Raw genomic sequence first — 17,740 nt, forward strand, 5'->3', positions numbered from 1 at the left:
CCGTCCTGTGCGAATTCCGTCCTGCGAATTCGCTTTTCGCCCTTAGGCGTCTTACTGGTTAGTTATCTTTAAAGTTATTGTGCCTGGTGCTTAAAACAGATTGTTTCTACATTGCAATATTGATATTTTTACTTAAGTAAAGAAATGTGGTACTTTTTCCAACACTGGTTATAGGTAGAGATGTATTTTAAGGCACAATCATCTTCATACTACAGATGTCATTGCCCAATAAAGACAGGGCTGCATGCCACAGACAGAAGATTAGCGCAGAGTCAGTTGCTGTTAAAATAAAGACTGTCCAGAAGGAAAGCAAGCTATTGTCTTCATACTTTCATGCTGCTGCATGCAACAGAATAGGGCAGAAACTTGTTATCTCCATTTTCAAGGTACTAATTAATGGTCAAAAAACTCCTAACTCCACTTGAGCTGTATTTAGGTAAAGTGATGAATGATGAATTTGATGAGGCAGAATTGTGTTGTTCTGCCTGACAGCAGAAGATATAATATATATAGGATATAAAGCTGGGTGGATGACACTTAACATTAAGTTGCACTGTTGTATTCAACTGTAGTTCATGTTTTTTGGAACTGCGGTTAAGGCATGGCAAATGGAATAGATTGATTAATATTATATTACACACAATTATGGCTACAAAATGGATATGCAGGATTATATATGTTTTGTATTTCTGAAATAAACCAGTTACAGTGTAACAATGCGTAATTATTACATTATGAAAGCATGTAATCTGTGTGTCTGTCTCGTAATTCAGTGTAACAATTATTGTCATGGGCTGTCAATATTAAGATATTTGCGGAATTGCTTCAGCGATTTTAAACACATTTTGGCAGGGCTGTATACTTGATATCGAACAGACATACAATTATATGGTCTCTTAATTTGAAGTCTATAAGTACAATTTCAGCTTGCTATAAGGAACAGGAATGAGTCTAGTTTAACATTTGACAACAGGACAGGGAATGGACTGAATCTAGACTAAACAGTTTAACTTTGACTAAACATGCACTCTACCAGTGCAGTCTAGAAGCAGAACTAAAGCCTGATTTATACTTAGTTGCGCACCAGTGTGCTGCACCAAAAATACCAGATCTACAAGCTCACAATGCATCTTAGCCCAATGCATTTTAGTTTGTAAATATGCTATTTTCAGTGCACAGCGCAACGCCGCAACTAAGCATAAATCACCCTGGGCAGCTTCAGCGAAGACCTCACCTGCACCAGCATATTCACTTCAGCTAGTCAGGCACGACACGTGACACTTGGCGGAGGGCTCACAGGAGTTACTTTTATAGGGGGAACCTCCGCATCCTGGTTAGCCGGCGCTGCCGCTTTGGGCCAACTCTTGGCAATCAGGACACGTGTAAGTCAACTCGTGTGCATTTTGGCCCATCCAGACTGTCCCATTAGCGTCAGACTCTTGGGCCTTAAGAGAGCGACAAACCATGGCACAGTAGCTACTGCCCTCGGCAGCAGAAGAGGATGGCATGAAGGAGGCAAAAGAATAAATGAACAAACTTAAACAAAAAACAATGACAGGCAGATGGATGGATGCACTGCACAGTGGAATGGAACAGATGGAATGGTTTGATCCAAAAATAAATTGTTGGGGTTGATAATGATGGGGGGAGGAGGGCGATAAATAGAGGAGAGTAAACTCACCAAGCTAGGTATATCATAGACACTACGAAAATGAGGAGCACGAAGGCTCCTGCTGCTACACCGTACACCCACATCTTCAGCTTTCCATCTGTGAAGGAGGAGGCTCGTCAGTTGGGCTGCCTGTTCACATAATATGGCACTAACAACCATTAAGGGCTCAGGCATTTCATTCGGTGAAGGAGGAAGCTCATCACTTCTCATATTTAAGCCCGATTTATACTTTGCCGCATGAAGGTGTTGTGCACCGAAAATAGGCGATCTACATGCTCATAACGCATCGCACCACAATGCCTTGTCAACTTGTACAGTACATCGCCTATTTTCAGCGCACGACACCATCATGCAACAGAGTATATAACTGAAGCATTATGGCAATAAGAACCATTAAGGGCTTAAACAATTCATTTTGTGCAAGCTGCTGAAAACGCCCACACACTGACAGATTGAAGTGTTTTTACCCCCCCTTCTCCTTCTTTGAAATCTGCCTGCAATATTGATGCAAAAAAAGAGGCATAATTTGGAAGATTTAACGATTCAAGGATTACAAGATGGCGCCTTGGTGTCTCACTCTCTGGAAGTTCCCGCTCCCCCTGACAAATGCTGCACATTGCTGGATTTGTGACAGCCTCAATCTGTTCAGATCTCTTGGATCGTAAACGTTCTTCAAGCGTTACGTCGCTGTCATGCACCATTGATCAGAATGCACTGCGCAGATGCCTATTGAAATGTTAATATGCCAGAAGCAGCTTCAGATTAGGACACATACGTAGATATACTGTACATGCATCTGAATAGCTTAGTAGTATTTTTTCCAGCTGCATCCAGCACAACATTACTGGCTTTGATGTGTCAGCTTTTTTTTCTCATGCACTTGCAATTACAAGGACCAATTTAGACCTGGAACATAAGGTGACAGCAATTAAGTACCTGGTAGAATTTATTCTACACCACCTTCATTAATTAACCACTTAAACCCCCTAGATTTAGTAAATCGGACCCGAGTTGGGTACGTACTTGGGCCACTTTTCCCCCTCTACCACAAATCTCTTGGCCTGAATTAGCCGATCTACAAGCTCATGCGTTGTGAGCTTGTAGATCAGCTATTTTTGGCTAGAATATGGATGCTGGAGTTGATAGAGTTAATTAATCTCTAACATAATGCCTGAGTTACTTTAGGATTGTTGGTACCACCCAGAATATGGATGCTGAGTTTCAAGTGGTTAAGTTAAATTGATCACTTAGCATAAGGCCTGACTTAATTTATGAATGTTGGTACATGTACTGAGCAGTGGTGGAAAGTAAGTACATGTAATCAAGTAAAGTACTTAATTTACCACAATCTTTAGGTGTTTTTATTGTTTACTTTACTTGAGTGTGTCGAATTTTCAGTACTTTTACTTCTACTCCACTAAATCTCAGAGGCAGATAGTGTACTTTTACTCCACTACAATTATTTGACAACTTTAGTTACTATGTAGATTATGATTATTACAAAACATACATTACCCACTTCACACCATATACATTTCCGCCATTTGAAAATAGCCGATCTACAAGCTCACAATGCGTCACGATGCATTGTGAGCTTGTAGATCTGCTATTTTTGGAAACTTTTGAAATGGGACATTCTGCATAATGAGCAGTTTCTACTTTTGGTACTTTAAGTACCTGTACATTTTGATACCAATACGTTTGTGCTTTTACTCAAGTCCATTTTTCATTCCGGACTTTTACTTGCAACAGAGTATTTCTTCATTGTAGTTTTGACACTTTTACTTAAGTAAAGAGTACTTTTCCCCACCACCGGTAATGAGTAATGAGGACTCAAATCCTTGTGTGTGTAGAGCAGGGGTTTTCAAAGTGGGTGACGGGGCACCCTGGGGTGCCGCGACGGCAGTCCAGGGGTGCCGCGAGATCATTTGATAATATTTGGAATTTATTTGGACATTTGAAGAAATATTTAGTATCATTTTAAACTTGAAGTACAAAGTTATTTTCAGTCAGTTCTAACCAAAATGGCTATTATCTCAACGTTTTCCTCGCAAGATAATCACTAAAATATCGTCACTGTCAGGCAGAAACCTCTGTCGCACAAAACTAGTGAAAACAGCCGATCGTCTGTTTTCACTAGTTTAGTACATTTTATAGATGATAAATACAGAAAGAAAGGTTTTGGACATACAAGGTTTCCACCCGACAATGACGATATGCTATAAATATAAGGTGCAGGGAGTGAAAATTATAATGTAGGGGTGCCTCGGATTAAAAAAATATTTATGGGGTGCCCTGAGACAAAAAAGTTTGGGAACCCCTGGTGTAGAGCTCTGACCTGGTCCATAGGGCTGCAGGTACCAGGTGCGCCCTGTGCGTCCAGGCTGGATGGTGCTGGGCAGAGTGGGGTTGATGGCACGGCTGGTTTTCACGTCTGCTTTCTTGTCTCCGGCCGTGGGGATCTCCAGGACCGGGATGGGGGCGCACTGGACCAGCTGGCCCAGCGGAGACAGCACCTCAGTGTAGCCCTCCTCACACATGCATATGCCAGCCTGCAGAGGGCACCGGAGAGTCACATTTGAAACGAGGGATGGTTAAACTGTGGCGGGTGATGGGTGATAACTAAGAGAATCAATTTTGTAGTGTGATACTTGGCTGATTCCTAAAACACATGGTTGTCGCTTTATTCTTGGAAGTGAGTGAATAATGTTCTCTCTTTTCTCATTAGTTACAATGGCATTGAGCAAGCTCTAGCTCATTCAGTGGAACTGCCCAGGGGCAAAATGTGGTTGTACAAAAAGGCAGTTTTCTTTTCTATTCTTTTCTTCTTATTTTTATTCTTCTTCTTATTATTATTTTGTATTACATTGTTTTACTTTGATATCTCCATGTTTGTAATACTTGCTTATTAAATTATTCTAAGGGTATATGTTTTAGAAAACAGAGCCTAGGCTTACTAGATTAATGGAAACCAAAATTCAATCAACAGATCAGTTCATACAACATACAATACAGTTACTGTATGCAGGGTACTTCATGTTCAGTTCATGTAAATTAAGATTGTAGATCAGCTATTTTCAAAATAATTTTCAAACATTTTGAACCTGTGAAATGGGACATTCTACATAATGAGTACTTTTACTTTTGGTACTTTAAGTACATTTTGATGCCAATACTTTTGTATTTAACTCAAGCACATTTTGAATTCCAGACTTTTAATTAAGAGTAAGAGAGTGTTTACAGTATATATTGCCGGCAGCATTGATACCTTTACAAAGTAAAAGAAAAAAAGGTTATTTTTCCACCACTGGTTAAATGTATTTGTTACACACAGAAATAAGAGCAGCTCACCTCAGAACAGAAGGACTTTGCTATGAGACACGGAGAGTCACAGGAGCTGTTGTCCACTGAAGGGTTGATGGGGGCACATCCTCCTGACAGTCACAGGTTGGCAAGGACAGATCAACCATATTATTAAACCATTTTGACCTGAGGCTGATTCTACAAACAAATGCATTCTAAATCCCAACAGTTTTCTGAAAAACGCATGTTGCTACAGTACATCAGTGGTGCTCATACTTCTTCACATCAAGAACCCCCAACATTATACCGTATGTATTTGGCTGCCAACCCCCATCTCAAAATATTTTGTTCTAGGGATATTGAACCAAAATTAATATTGAACCATGATGGAAAGTAGTAAAAAGTGCTTGGGACAAAACCTCCTAACTCCACACTTTCTTCCAAACCAGCTAACTCCACCCAATCGGCCCTCTCTTTTTTTCATAAATATGTGATATTGAACACCCTTTACGTCAGTGTGTTGGTTAAAATAATACGGAACTAATGAAAAGTAGTAAAAGGCTCCACTTGAGCTCATTTTCCCGAAAATTAACATTTTGGAGTGAGGAGATTTCGGCCCGATTTCACACATTTTCAAGATTACAAAATATTCAAAAACAGCTGATGTACAAGCTCATAGCGTGGCACAAAGTGACACGCTATGAGCTTGTATACCTGCTATTTTTGTATAGCCAACCAATGTGCTATAGCCTACATATTGCTTTCCTGGATAGAATGGGCTAAATGCACCCTTTGTATGACTAGCTGATTCCGCCATCTCTCCTGACTAATGTCACCCTGGCAGTTTTTGGGGCTTTTATCCAAACCGGACATAAGGCACCACCACTATACTGTAGGTGGAGTATTTACCTGTGACATTGAGTCCATCTGAGCGCTGGCACCAGGAGCTGATGCGGCTGGAGTTGGGATGCTGGCTGCTCACCCATTTGTATTCATAACACTCACCACCTAGGAAAAAGTCCACCATACAGTAACGTTATGCCCAAAGCATTGTACAGTACAACAGGTGCATACATTTTTTAACATGGGGTGGTCACAGTCTGACAGACACTGCGGGAAAAAGAAAAGGAAAGAACATATTTCAAATGGGCCACACAGTATACTGTACTTGAAGCTGTATTTTGGACTGTGGAGATACATTTTCACAAATACATATTTTGCAAAGATTGTGTGAGAGAATGTCCAAGCCAGGCCTGGAATTTCATCATTTTAGGGGCAAGGCCACGTGGCCTTTGGTGTTGTCCATTTTTTGAGAGCACAAAGGCCAAATGCCAGGGCAGGAAGGCCATCAAATAAAACAAGATTTTAGTCCATTGAAAGAATTTGTTGAATTTAAGGGTTAGGGATGATAACCTAATCTGCAGTGAAACAGATGATATTTACAATCTGATATTTAAAACCATGCTCAGCCCTGCACCAATCAAAGTCACTGGATGGTTTAAAGATGCGGACTCTGGGGAGTTAAGATTTCAGAATCTCAACAAAAGACACTGGTGTCTACATGACAAGAAAGAGACACCGGTGCCTACTGTCTACATATTGACCAGAAAGACAGAGGAGAAAGTGGTACAGTCAGCTGGGGCATTAAGGCCATTGTGGCCCCAGGGCATACCATTGGTTTGAGGGGCACAAGGCCAAACTGAGGGGCAACGGCGGCCATGGCCTTCATGGCCTCCATGAAATCCCTGGCCTGGTGCAAGCGCTTCTATGAAAGGTGCTATCAATCTATACAGTATATAATGTCCTGGGTTTTTATTTTATAGATACAAGGAAAATGAAGAATGATCTATGACTCACTATCCCGGGCAGAAGTGCTGATACATAGCTACACTCCATCCGTTCAGCTGCACAGTACTAAACAACCATGGCAGTGTGCAGGGGTGTCGCACCACACTCTGGACCCTGGGTACTTTAACTATTGAAAAATAGCAGATATACAAGCTCACAGCGCGGCAGCGAGTGCTGCGCTGCGAGCGTGTAGATCTGCTATTTTTGAAAATTCATGAAAATGTGTGCAAGTCTTTGAATATTTCAAATCCTTCTTTAAGGTTTTTTGAAAAATCTATGTTTCGATGTCAGTGGTGCTCAAACCTTTTCATGTGAAGGACCCCCAAAATGATACAGACCCCCCATCTCAACATATTTTATTCCAGGGAGCCCTCAGAAGCAAAATTTGAGTTACAAAAGTTCGCTTAAAAAATACATATATTCAAAGATTTGCACACATTTTCATGACTTTTCAAAAATAGCAGATCTACAAGCTCGCAGCGCGGCACTCGGTGCTGCACTGTGAGCTTGTATATCTGCTATTTTTCAATAGCTAAAGTATAAAATAATTCCAGGCCGCTCTACCTTGGGCCCTGGTAACTCAGGCCCACTCCCCCCCCCCCCTTGTGACGCCCCTGGCAGTGTGCAACAACAAAGTTGTGCACAACACAAAGTACAATAGATTATCACCGCATTCAATGTAGCCTGAGGTGGCTTACTGAGGGCTCCCATGACGAATGCCAAGGTCATCATTTCTATCACATAGCCATTATTTAGTCCGAAAGATGAGAAAACTGCAAACATGGTGGCCACGTTACTATCGCAGCAAGGTCGCTCACAGTTGACAGATGAGCGTGTGGTGGCACTTTTAGAATCAACCTTAGGGTTGATAACAGTTATCAGCTGCAAGGGGTGAGTCATAGCACCGTTATCACTACCTTCCCACGGCACAAATGAAGGCTGTTGAAGTGGTAACAGTGCAATACTATGTAGTAAGTGTGTACTACTCCTTGTGGATTAGTGCCGTTCAGGATGCTAGTGAAGGATTAATAAAGCGGCAGCTATGCACACTGCTCTCATAGATTATCAATATCTCCCTGTGGGCTGTACTAGATAAAATGGGATTTGGTGCTTCATTCATACATTTTGTTAAAGTACTTTATTCTAATCCGTCAGCGATGGTCCTAACCGGTAAGATCTGTTCGCCGCTATTCACGATTGGCAGATCTTCAAGGCAGGGTTGTCCCCTTAGTCCTCTCCTTTTCGCACTTTCACTCGAACCCTTGGCTCAGACAGTGCGTCAGTCTGCAGATATTACTCCTGTTTCGATTAACAACACACAGCATCGCATTTCCCTATATGCTGATGATATTCTACTGTTCATTGAGAATGCACCACAGTCAATTACTCACGTCCTTCAAATTTTTGATCAGTTCAGTTCCATTTCCGGCTACAAAATTAATTGGACGAAGTCAGCCCTTCTACCTCTAAATGATCAGATGAGATCTGCTATCCTGCCGCCCATAATCCCAGTAGTAAGCCAATTCAAATATCTTGGCATAGATATTTTCCCCTCTCTTCAGGCTATTGTTAAGAACAACTATGGTGACACTCTAAATAAGATTTGTCTTGATTTAGATAGATGGTCATCTTTGCCCAACTCTCTCCAAGCTCGAGTTTCAATCATAAAGATGAATGTTCTTCCTAGGGTTAACTTTGTAAGCTCTATGCTCCCTTTGCCACCACCGCCGCAATACTGGAATAAGCTTCACTCTTCGATATCTAAGTTTGTGTGGAAAGGGAAACGCCCTCGTCTTAAACTTTCTCTATTACAACGTGCTAGAGATGATGGCGGCCTTTCATTGCCCAACTTTAAATTTTATTATTGGGCCTTCACGCTCCGCCCCCTTTTAAATTGGTTTAACCCAGCAAATAAGGTTTCTTGGAGAGAGCTTGAGGAGAGTTTAGTGCAGCCTGTTGAATTGAGAGATCTTATCTATTCAAACATAACTACACATCAATGCAAAGTTCGCTTTGGACCTATCATTTCTCATTTAGTGGCAGTATGGAGGGCAGCTGAAAAGATGTGTAAGATTGATTGTAAATGGAACTTATTTTCCCCAGTGTTCAATAATCAAAGACTTTTAATCGAGGATCGCCCCATTCGCTTTCCAAGGTGGAGGGCTAAGGGGATTCGTACATTAGGGGACTTATTTGATAGAAATGGTTTACGACCTTTTCGAGATTTGTGTGACATCTTCAATCTGCCTGGAAATACCCTTTTTTTCTACTTCCAACTGAGAACGTCCATGAGGACCTACGGGGTCCCATGGCAAGCTCCCCTTAGATTGCACCCCTTCCATGAGTTTATCTGTGATGGTAACAGAACAAGAGGTTTGGTTTCCACCCTCTATGGTTTTTTATTAGACTGTAGTTATGGGCCCCTATCTGTTGATACTGTTTGGAGGAATGATGTACCAAATTTGGACCCTGACTTTTGTTGGGACACAGTATGGTCTAACATTAGGCTATCTTCTAGAAATCCAGACCATCAACAAATTCATTTAAATTTTGTTCATCGGACTTATTTAACTCCCCGCAGACTATGTGCTATGAGGATTTTGAATAATCCCAACTGCACTCTCTGCGCCTCAAATAGTATTGGTACCTTCCTTCACATGGTTTGGGAATGCCCAAATGTGTCGTCATTCTGGAATATGGTTGCCTCCAAACTTTCAACTATTTTTAGTATTAATATCATATCTTCTCCTTCTTTATTTTTATTAAATGACGTCTCACAGTTGCAACTAAACAATATACGCAAGCGCATCTTCTTTGCTGGATTAACGGCGGCGAAGAAGATGGTAGCTACGCGGTGGAAACCTCCTCATACGTTAACGTTTCGCCAGTGGGCCTTGACCTTTCTAGATATAGTATATTTAGAGCAGTCGATAGCAAGGTTACACGGAGCAAAAGAAGAAAACATTAATATGTGGTCGGACATTGCAGATAAGCTTAAGGCTATGATTCAAGAAATCACTATATAGTGGTAACAGCCTAGCACAGGCATGCACTATTGTACATTCCGTGTTGGTCCGGGGAAAGGGGGTGGGTGGGTTTTCTTTTCCTTTTCTTGTTTTGCTATTGTTTGTGTTGTTTGTCTGTTAATTGCATTTTTCTTTTGATTAATGTTTTACTTTTTCTTGTTCTATTCATATGTATGTCTCTAATTTCATGTTATGGAAAATAAAAATAATTGATAACAAAAAAAAGATTATCAATATCTCTGTCTCTACATAGAGCTGTCTAGTTGTTTTAATCCTCACTAAGAGCTTTCGCTTAATGACTCATTATCAAAGCTATTATGGCTTTATCAATATCTCCGATCAGACCAGTAAATGACCAGATTTCCTTAGGGAGCCCTGTGTAACCAATCACGGGCCCGTGCTGCTCAGCTGGCGAAAATGAACAATTTAACCTTGAACAAAAGAGATATCTATTTTCTTAGTGGTGCTGGTGTAACAGTATCAACACCTCAATCGATAACGCAGCTCGCTCTCTATTGTCACGATGGTAGAGATGGTCTCTGGGAATGGGACTCATTTACCATTCTGTTCTTCATTCTCCTCTTTTATTTTTTCCCACCCGCTCACCGTGGCGTAGCCTAGTTCTGTTTTTTGCACTGCGGCGTCTTCTCACTCAGTCGCTTATACTTCAGCCTCCTATTCTCTTTCTCTGCTATACTGTGACTGTCACATTGTTTTCCTGAACCATTTCAAACAAATTCACTCCTTCCTCATATCCCCACTCCCCCCCCCCCCCAACCCCCCCCCCCCCCCCCCCCCCACACCCCCCCCACACACACACCGGTTTCCTTTCTTCCTCCCTCTCAATACCTCTCTCCCCTCTCATCTTTCCTCCTTCCCCTCTCTCTTCCTCCATCCCTCTCTCCAATGCTTCTCCTCCTCTTGGCCTGAGTGATGTTGTGAAACGAGGTCAGGCCAAAGAACACTTTGCTCTGGGGCTAAGAGGAGGAGGAGGAGGAGGAGGAGGGGATCTGCACACTGAGCCTATGGCCATGTGATGAGCTGCCTTCAAGTGTTGGTGATTCACAGAACCTGCTGCGGCATCCTCATTGTAATGTCTGATTAACACAGGTTCATGTGGCCAGTGTGACCCAGTGCAGTAGAGGACAGATTTAGTGTGTGTGTGTGTGTGTGTGTGTGTGTGTGTGTGTGTGTGTGTGTGTGTGTGTGTGTGTGTGTGTGTGTGTGTGTGTGTGTGTGTGTGTGTGTGTGTGTGTGTGTGAGAGAGAGAGAGAGAGAGAGAGAGAAATGGGGCTGTTCCACTGTGTTGAAATTTAACTCAAGAAATCCCTTTCATGGAGTGCCACTCCACTTGGTTGTGTGACGGAAAACATGGAGACAGCAAAATTCTCTGCCAGTTTTATTTATTTTTTCTTCTCCTTACCAGGTTTTGGGCATGCCATGTTGCCTTTACCAGTTTATATATCACCAGTTTTCCGCCAGGTAGTTTCAGGGTTTCTCAAAGTGGGTGCTGTGATGCAAGTCTAGGGGTGCCACAGGATACTTTGATATTTGGAATGAATCACTTCGGTTTAACCACTTAAGACGCTCTATACTTATAATTTGCACTGTACTTGGGGCGTTCTTTTTTAAGCTACACCAAATCTCTTCAACAAAAAAAGCCGATCTACAACGCAACATGTTGTGAGCTTGTAGATCTGTTGTTTTTGCAGAATGTTCCCCGCAGATAAGGGATACTAGGGTTCAAATGGTTAAAGATCAACTATAACGTTATTTTCAATCTGTCATAATGGAAACAGACGTTCTCCCAAGTTTTCCTCGTGACATGCTGTATTGTTGTGCCGTAATATCACACACTTACTGGAACAGGGCTCAGACTCCCAGTCCTGGTCGGGACACAGCTGCAGGTTTTCTGGTTCCTGGGCCATGACGGCTCGCGAGCGCACCTGGATCGAGCCAAAGTCCACACCAGCACCTTTGACACATATGCTCACACACGGGCTCCAGTCTGACCACTCCATCAAGTAGCATTCTCCTGTTGGGGGAGACATTTTGTGTCAAAGTTCTGTGTCTGGGACACAGAACATCAAAAGAGCAATTTTTGGCAGAGAAATGTATTAAAATTCAGTTTGGAACCGCAAAAAGAAGCTTGCTTTAATTATTCATTTGTGCTTTTTATTGTTTGCTAATTTCTCAAAGCAGAACAAGTACACCAGTACGCCAGCATGCATTGGTGGTGAAAGCAAACAACATACCCAAGCATTAATACAGTCTTTATTTTCCTTCAATAATGTGTTTCTTATTTGTATCTGGTGTATAGGCAACCCTTTTTTCCAATAGGAGAAAGTAAGAATAACTTTATGATTTCTACAATAATAAAGTCATGTTATTATTAATTATCTTTTGCATACTTCTTTCCTAAGCAACTGGGAGCCAAGGGAGAGGACCCAAGAGCCACATGCGGCTCTAGAGCAGCAGGTTGCCTACCCCTGATCTGGGGTAACACTGCTCCACTGCAGCTGCACAATGGCCAGAAGTACAAAACTGCAGTTCAGCTCGACATTGCAGAACTGTTGCACTAAGCAGTTTAGCAATGCAGGGCGATTGCCTAACATGGCGCTCTTTGTTGCTTGGTTAATAAAAAGAGCATGCATGCTCAGCAAACCTTATGGGGATGCATACAATTTGTATTACATTTCACACAACATACAGTATGTGACGGGGAGAAAACGCATTGTGAGGGCCTTGGGTGGGGAAAAGCGGTTTTAGTGAAAGAGGGTTGTAATGCCATGGGTTACAGCTGGTCACAGCTGGAAGCTACAGTACAGCTTACTGGACAGAGGGGGACATGTGTGAATGGTGTGTGTTTGGGTTAAAGTGAGCATGTGTGCATGCAATCTGCCAACATAACCAGGCTGTCCACCTCCTCCCTGTAATATTGTCTTATCTCAGGGAGTGTCATTCCAAAATGAAAAACGTATTGCTCGAAAAATGTGACAACTAGAGTCTTGCAAAAAATCGTTGCAAAAAATAGTGTGTATTGGTTGACATAACGGCAAAATTGTACTCTGGAGATAATTGAATGATGAACTAATATATTTTTGTGAATACTTTGTGATGAGAACTGTTTTGACTAGGGATGCACCGATACAGTTTTTTTTCTCCAAATTTTGATCAGATCCAATATATTAATTTAGATATTTCCCTGATACCGATACCGATACTTACAGTAGACTACATAGCAAGTATTAAAAAAATACAAACGAAAAAAGTTAGCTGGAAAAGATCGTGGGATATTGTTTATTTAATAATGATATGCTAAAACGTTTGGTTATGGGCTTACAATTGCGTGATTATATTGTATATTTATAAGCCAGAGACTTACATTTTTTTATTGTGTCCGATATCCGATATACGTATGTTGTTCAATATCCGATACATTAATTAAGTCATTTTTGGGACTCGATACTGATACAGTATCGTTATTGGTGCATCCCTAGCTTTGAGTTTACGCTCTTTGAGTGTTCAGGGAGATGTCAAGGTCTATTTTTACATTACTACTGTGCTTAAAATTCAGGATAATTATTTCTGTCTATTTACCAGATCAAGACTGCTCAGTTAAATCCTATCAACTGGTCTGGGTTGTGCTATCTGTAGTTTCACACTCGGCTCACTTATATTAACAATGCAGATAAATAAACATCTTCTTCGTCTGCTTCTGTTCAGCCATTATGCAACTAGATTATGTATGCTACTGTGGAACACCATATACATCTATATAAAAAATGTAGTACATAAACATAACATATCACCCGACTAGTAAAAAGTACACAAATTATACAAAATGTCTGGCCCGTATTTTTGTGGCACGAGTTGCAACCTATTTTGCGCTTAAAAGTGTGTTTCTGACTCGTCTACTCCCCTTATCTACTGTACATCTTACTTTTATGACTATATTTAAGAATTGAAATAAATGAGGGTCAACTTCATACACGTTATTCATCCCCAAAGGGGAAACTGGGTTGGTCAACCCTGCATAAAAGACAGATCACATAATACATTACACACAAACGAACAGTGATGAGCAGCCAAACAACACAGAGAAAAGATCCACTGCAATGCCCCTGCAGAACCCCGGCAAAGAAGAATGAACACTATGCAAATACAGAGACAACCGCTCATCCTAGAGGTGTGCATGCATAGTTAAGCCTGTTCAGCGCCCTCTGGAGCAGTGGTTCTCAAACTTTTATATTTCAAGGTCTTCCCTTAACTCTGACAGTATACAAAATGGAACCAAATGGAGCCGTTAGGTTCCATTTGGTTCCATTTGTATAATGTCAGAGTTACAGACTTGTAAGGGTCAATTTAGACGCCCCAAAAGGAACCTGGAGAGTCCCTGAAATCCACTTTGAGAACCACTGCTCTAGCGGACAAATGTGCAGAATGACAGACAGACAGACATACTGTATGTACATACATACATACATATATACTTATATATACTGTACATACTGTACTTAAACAGGTTTAATTTTGCATTGCTTCAAGGCCCAAGTAATAACAACTGTATGAATAAACATTTAATACAGATCCACATATATTATGTAGATATTGTACTGTATTTAATATCACATGTTGGTCAACTTTACAGCCTAACGCTCAAATGATTATATGGACATTTGTAACCAGCTACTGAACAGTGAACACTGACACTTTTTATGCTATTCCATGTGGAAAGTGGAGTAACCCTGGCTCTTTTCTCCATGACCGTTAAATAAGGGGTCAGATCTCGTGCTGATTATACAAACTGCCCTTTTAATTAGTTTATCGATCCTCCATCATTGCCTCCTGTAATTCTGCTTTCCCAGCATACCACAGCATAAAATAGAACAGAGAAAAAGTTTGATATTCAATAGTCTCCTAGTGACATTAAAGGACTTTCAGTTACAAGTCGATATCAACATGACAGTTTATTTTTATGGAAGTTGTATGGAACATGCACAGATATTGCGTATAATAAAGTAAAATAGATCAAATACAAGTGTTGGTGGAACTAGAGGTTCGCGGCCCTTCGGGCCGCTCACATCTAGAGATCGCGCCTGCTTCGCAGGCGCTCACAGCTACGTTGCAGCAGTGATCCACCCACTTCCATCCATCCATCTACATCCATCCATCCACATCCATCCATCCATCCATCCACACATCCATCCATCCATCCATCCATCCACATCCATCCATCCATCCATCCATCCACATCCATCCATCCACATCCATCCATCCATCCACATCCATCCACATCCATGCATCCATCCATCCACATACATGCATCCATCCATCCATGCATCCATCCATGCATCCATCCATCCATCCACATCCATCCATCCATCCATCCACATCCATCCATGCATCCATCCATCCATCCACATCCATCCACATCCATCCATCCATCCATCCATCCATCCATCCGTCCGTCCATCCATCCACATCCATCCACATCCATCCACCCATCCACCCATCCACATCCATCCATCCGTCCATCCACATCCATCCATCCATCCACATCCATCCATACATCCATCCATCCATCCATCCATCCATCCATCCATCCACATCCATCCATCCATCCATCCATCCATCCACATCCATCCATCCATCCACATCCATCCATTCACATCCATCCATCCATCCATGCATCCATCCACATCCATCCATCCATCCATCCACATCCATCCATCCATCCACATCCATCCATCCACCCATCCATCCATCCATCCATCCATGCATCCATCCATCCACATCCATCCATCCATCCATCCATCCACTTACTGTACTGTACTTTACTGTACTCTACTGTACCTTACTGTACTGTACTGTACCTTACTGTACTGTACTTTACTGTACTCTACTGTACCTTACTGTACTGTACTTTAATGTACTCTACTGTACCTTACTATACTGTACTTTAATGTACTCTACTGTACCTTACTATACCTTACTGTACTGTACTTTAATGTACTCTACTGTACCTTACTATATCTTACTGTACCGTACTTTAATGTACTCTACTGTACCTTACTATACTGTACTTTAATGTACTCTACTGTACCTTACTATACCTTACTGTACTGTACTTTAATGTACTCTACTGTACCTTACTATACCTTACTGTACTGTACTTTAATGTACTCTACTGTACCTTACTTTACCTTACTGTACTGTACTTTAATGTACTCTACTGTACTCTACTGTACCTTACTGTACTGTACTTTAATGTACTCTACTGTACTCTACTTTACCTTACTGTACTGTACTTTAATGTACTCTACTGTACTCTACTTTACCTTACTGTACTTTGCTGTACTCTACTGTACTCTACTTTACCTTACTGTACTTTGCTGTACTCTACTGTACCTGACTGTACCGTATTGTACTGTACTTTGCTGTACTCTACTGTACCTGACTGTACCATATTGTACTGTACTCTACTTTACCTTACTGTACTTTGCTTTACTCTACTGTACCTGACTGTACCGTATTGTACTGTACTTTGCTGTACTCTACTGTACCTTGCTGTACCGTATTGTACTGTACTTTGCTGTACTCTACTGTACCTTGCTGTACCGTATTGTACTGTACTTTGCTGTACTCTACTGTACCTTGCTGTACCGTATTGTACTGTACTTTGCTGTACTCTGCTGTACTCTACTGTACCTTGCTGTACCGTATTGTACTGTACTATGCTGTGCTGTACTGTATCTTACTGTACTGTAATCTACTGTATCTTACTGTACCTCTCTCTCTCTCTCTCTCTCTTCTCTCTCTCTTCTCTCTCTCCTCTCTCTCTCTCTCTAACCCCCCCCTTCCCTCTTGAAACCCGATACCTTCGTGATGATAATGACAAACTCACTCTACAGAGGATTGCGCAATAGGTATTGCGAAATAAGCATACAAACACAAACTGTACGGTAAATATGCATTTTGAAAAGATGACACTAAGTGGATTACGTTCAGCATAGCATGCAGTATATATTTCTGTAATAATGGTGACTTCCAACACGACCGAATGTCGGGAACCGCCGAACAAAATCTGTCTTTCCGTTCTTCATATGGTAGTAAAGATATTATGAGACACTCCAAGGAGGGTGCACGACGACTGCAGTAGTAAAGGAAAACAAACAAACAAACAAGCATGCATGCGTGCCTTCTGTTCTAAAGATTCATCCAGCTGGTAAATTAGTGAAAGAAGCCAGTGGATAAAGGACTGTACATATATATTTATTATTTATTGATAGACTGTACTGTACATTATGTTCATTCAGAGAGCCATTCCACAATTTTGTTTTGTTTTTACTTTTATTCTTTCCTGTACCTCTTGTGTTTTCACCCTTGCTGCTGTTGGTGCTACGACACCTGAATGTCCCTCAGGGGATAAATAAATATCTTGTACTTTGGCGCGCGCGCGCGCACGCACGCACGCACGCACACACACACACACACACACACACACACACACAAACTCGCACACCATATATTTACATCACTTGTGGGGACATTACGTAGACTTCCATTCATTTTTATGCAAGTCCTGTGACCTTACCCTAACCTCTATCCCCTAACCCTAACCCTAACCCTAACCCTAACCCTAACCCTAAATCTAAACCTAACCATTGTGGGGACCTACTATTTTGTCCCCACACTGTCAGAGGTCCCCTGCAGGTGACTGTGAGAACATGCGTTTAGTCCCCATAAGTATAGCTAGACAAACTCACACACACACACACACACACACACACACACACACACACACACACACACACACTTCTTCTTCTTGCATTTCCTATTTTATTGATATTACTGCTATCATTGTTTATTGTTTCTACTGTATATATTT

The 17,740-nt window shown here is 41.5% G+C and overlaps 1 protein-coding gene across 1 annotated transcript in view; it reads right to left on the reverse strand.

The window, feature by feature from the left end:
• The window catches only part of thsd7ab (thrombospondin, type I, domain containing 7Ab), a gene marked incomplete at its 5' end in the record, with an annotated part of 186,633 nt that overhangs the window by 3,276 nt on the left and 165,617 nt on the right, over positions 1–17,740 (reverse strand). Inside the window, 5 exons of the mRNA XM_080746633.1 lie at positions 1,682–1,769; positions 4,011–4,224; positions 5,024–5,106; positions 5,885–5,983; positions 11,711–11,884. Coding sequence (XP_080602759.1) covers positions 1,682–1,769; positions 4,011–4,224; positions 5,024–5,106; positions 5,885–5,983; positions 11,711–11,884 — 658 coding nt within the window. The remainder of the gene's footprint in view (positions 1–1,681; positions 1,770–4,010; positions 4,225–5,023; positions 5,107–5,884; positions 5,984–11,710; positions 11,885–17,740) is intronic.

The sequence above is a fragment of the Nannobrachium achirus genome (genome assembly GCF_963921795.1).
Source record: "Nannobrachium achirus genome assembly, chromosome: 2".
Taxonomy (NCBI): Eukaryota; Metazoa; Chordata; class Actinopteri; order Myctophiformes; family Myctophidae; genus Nannobrachium; species Nannobrachium achirus.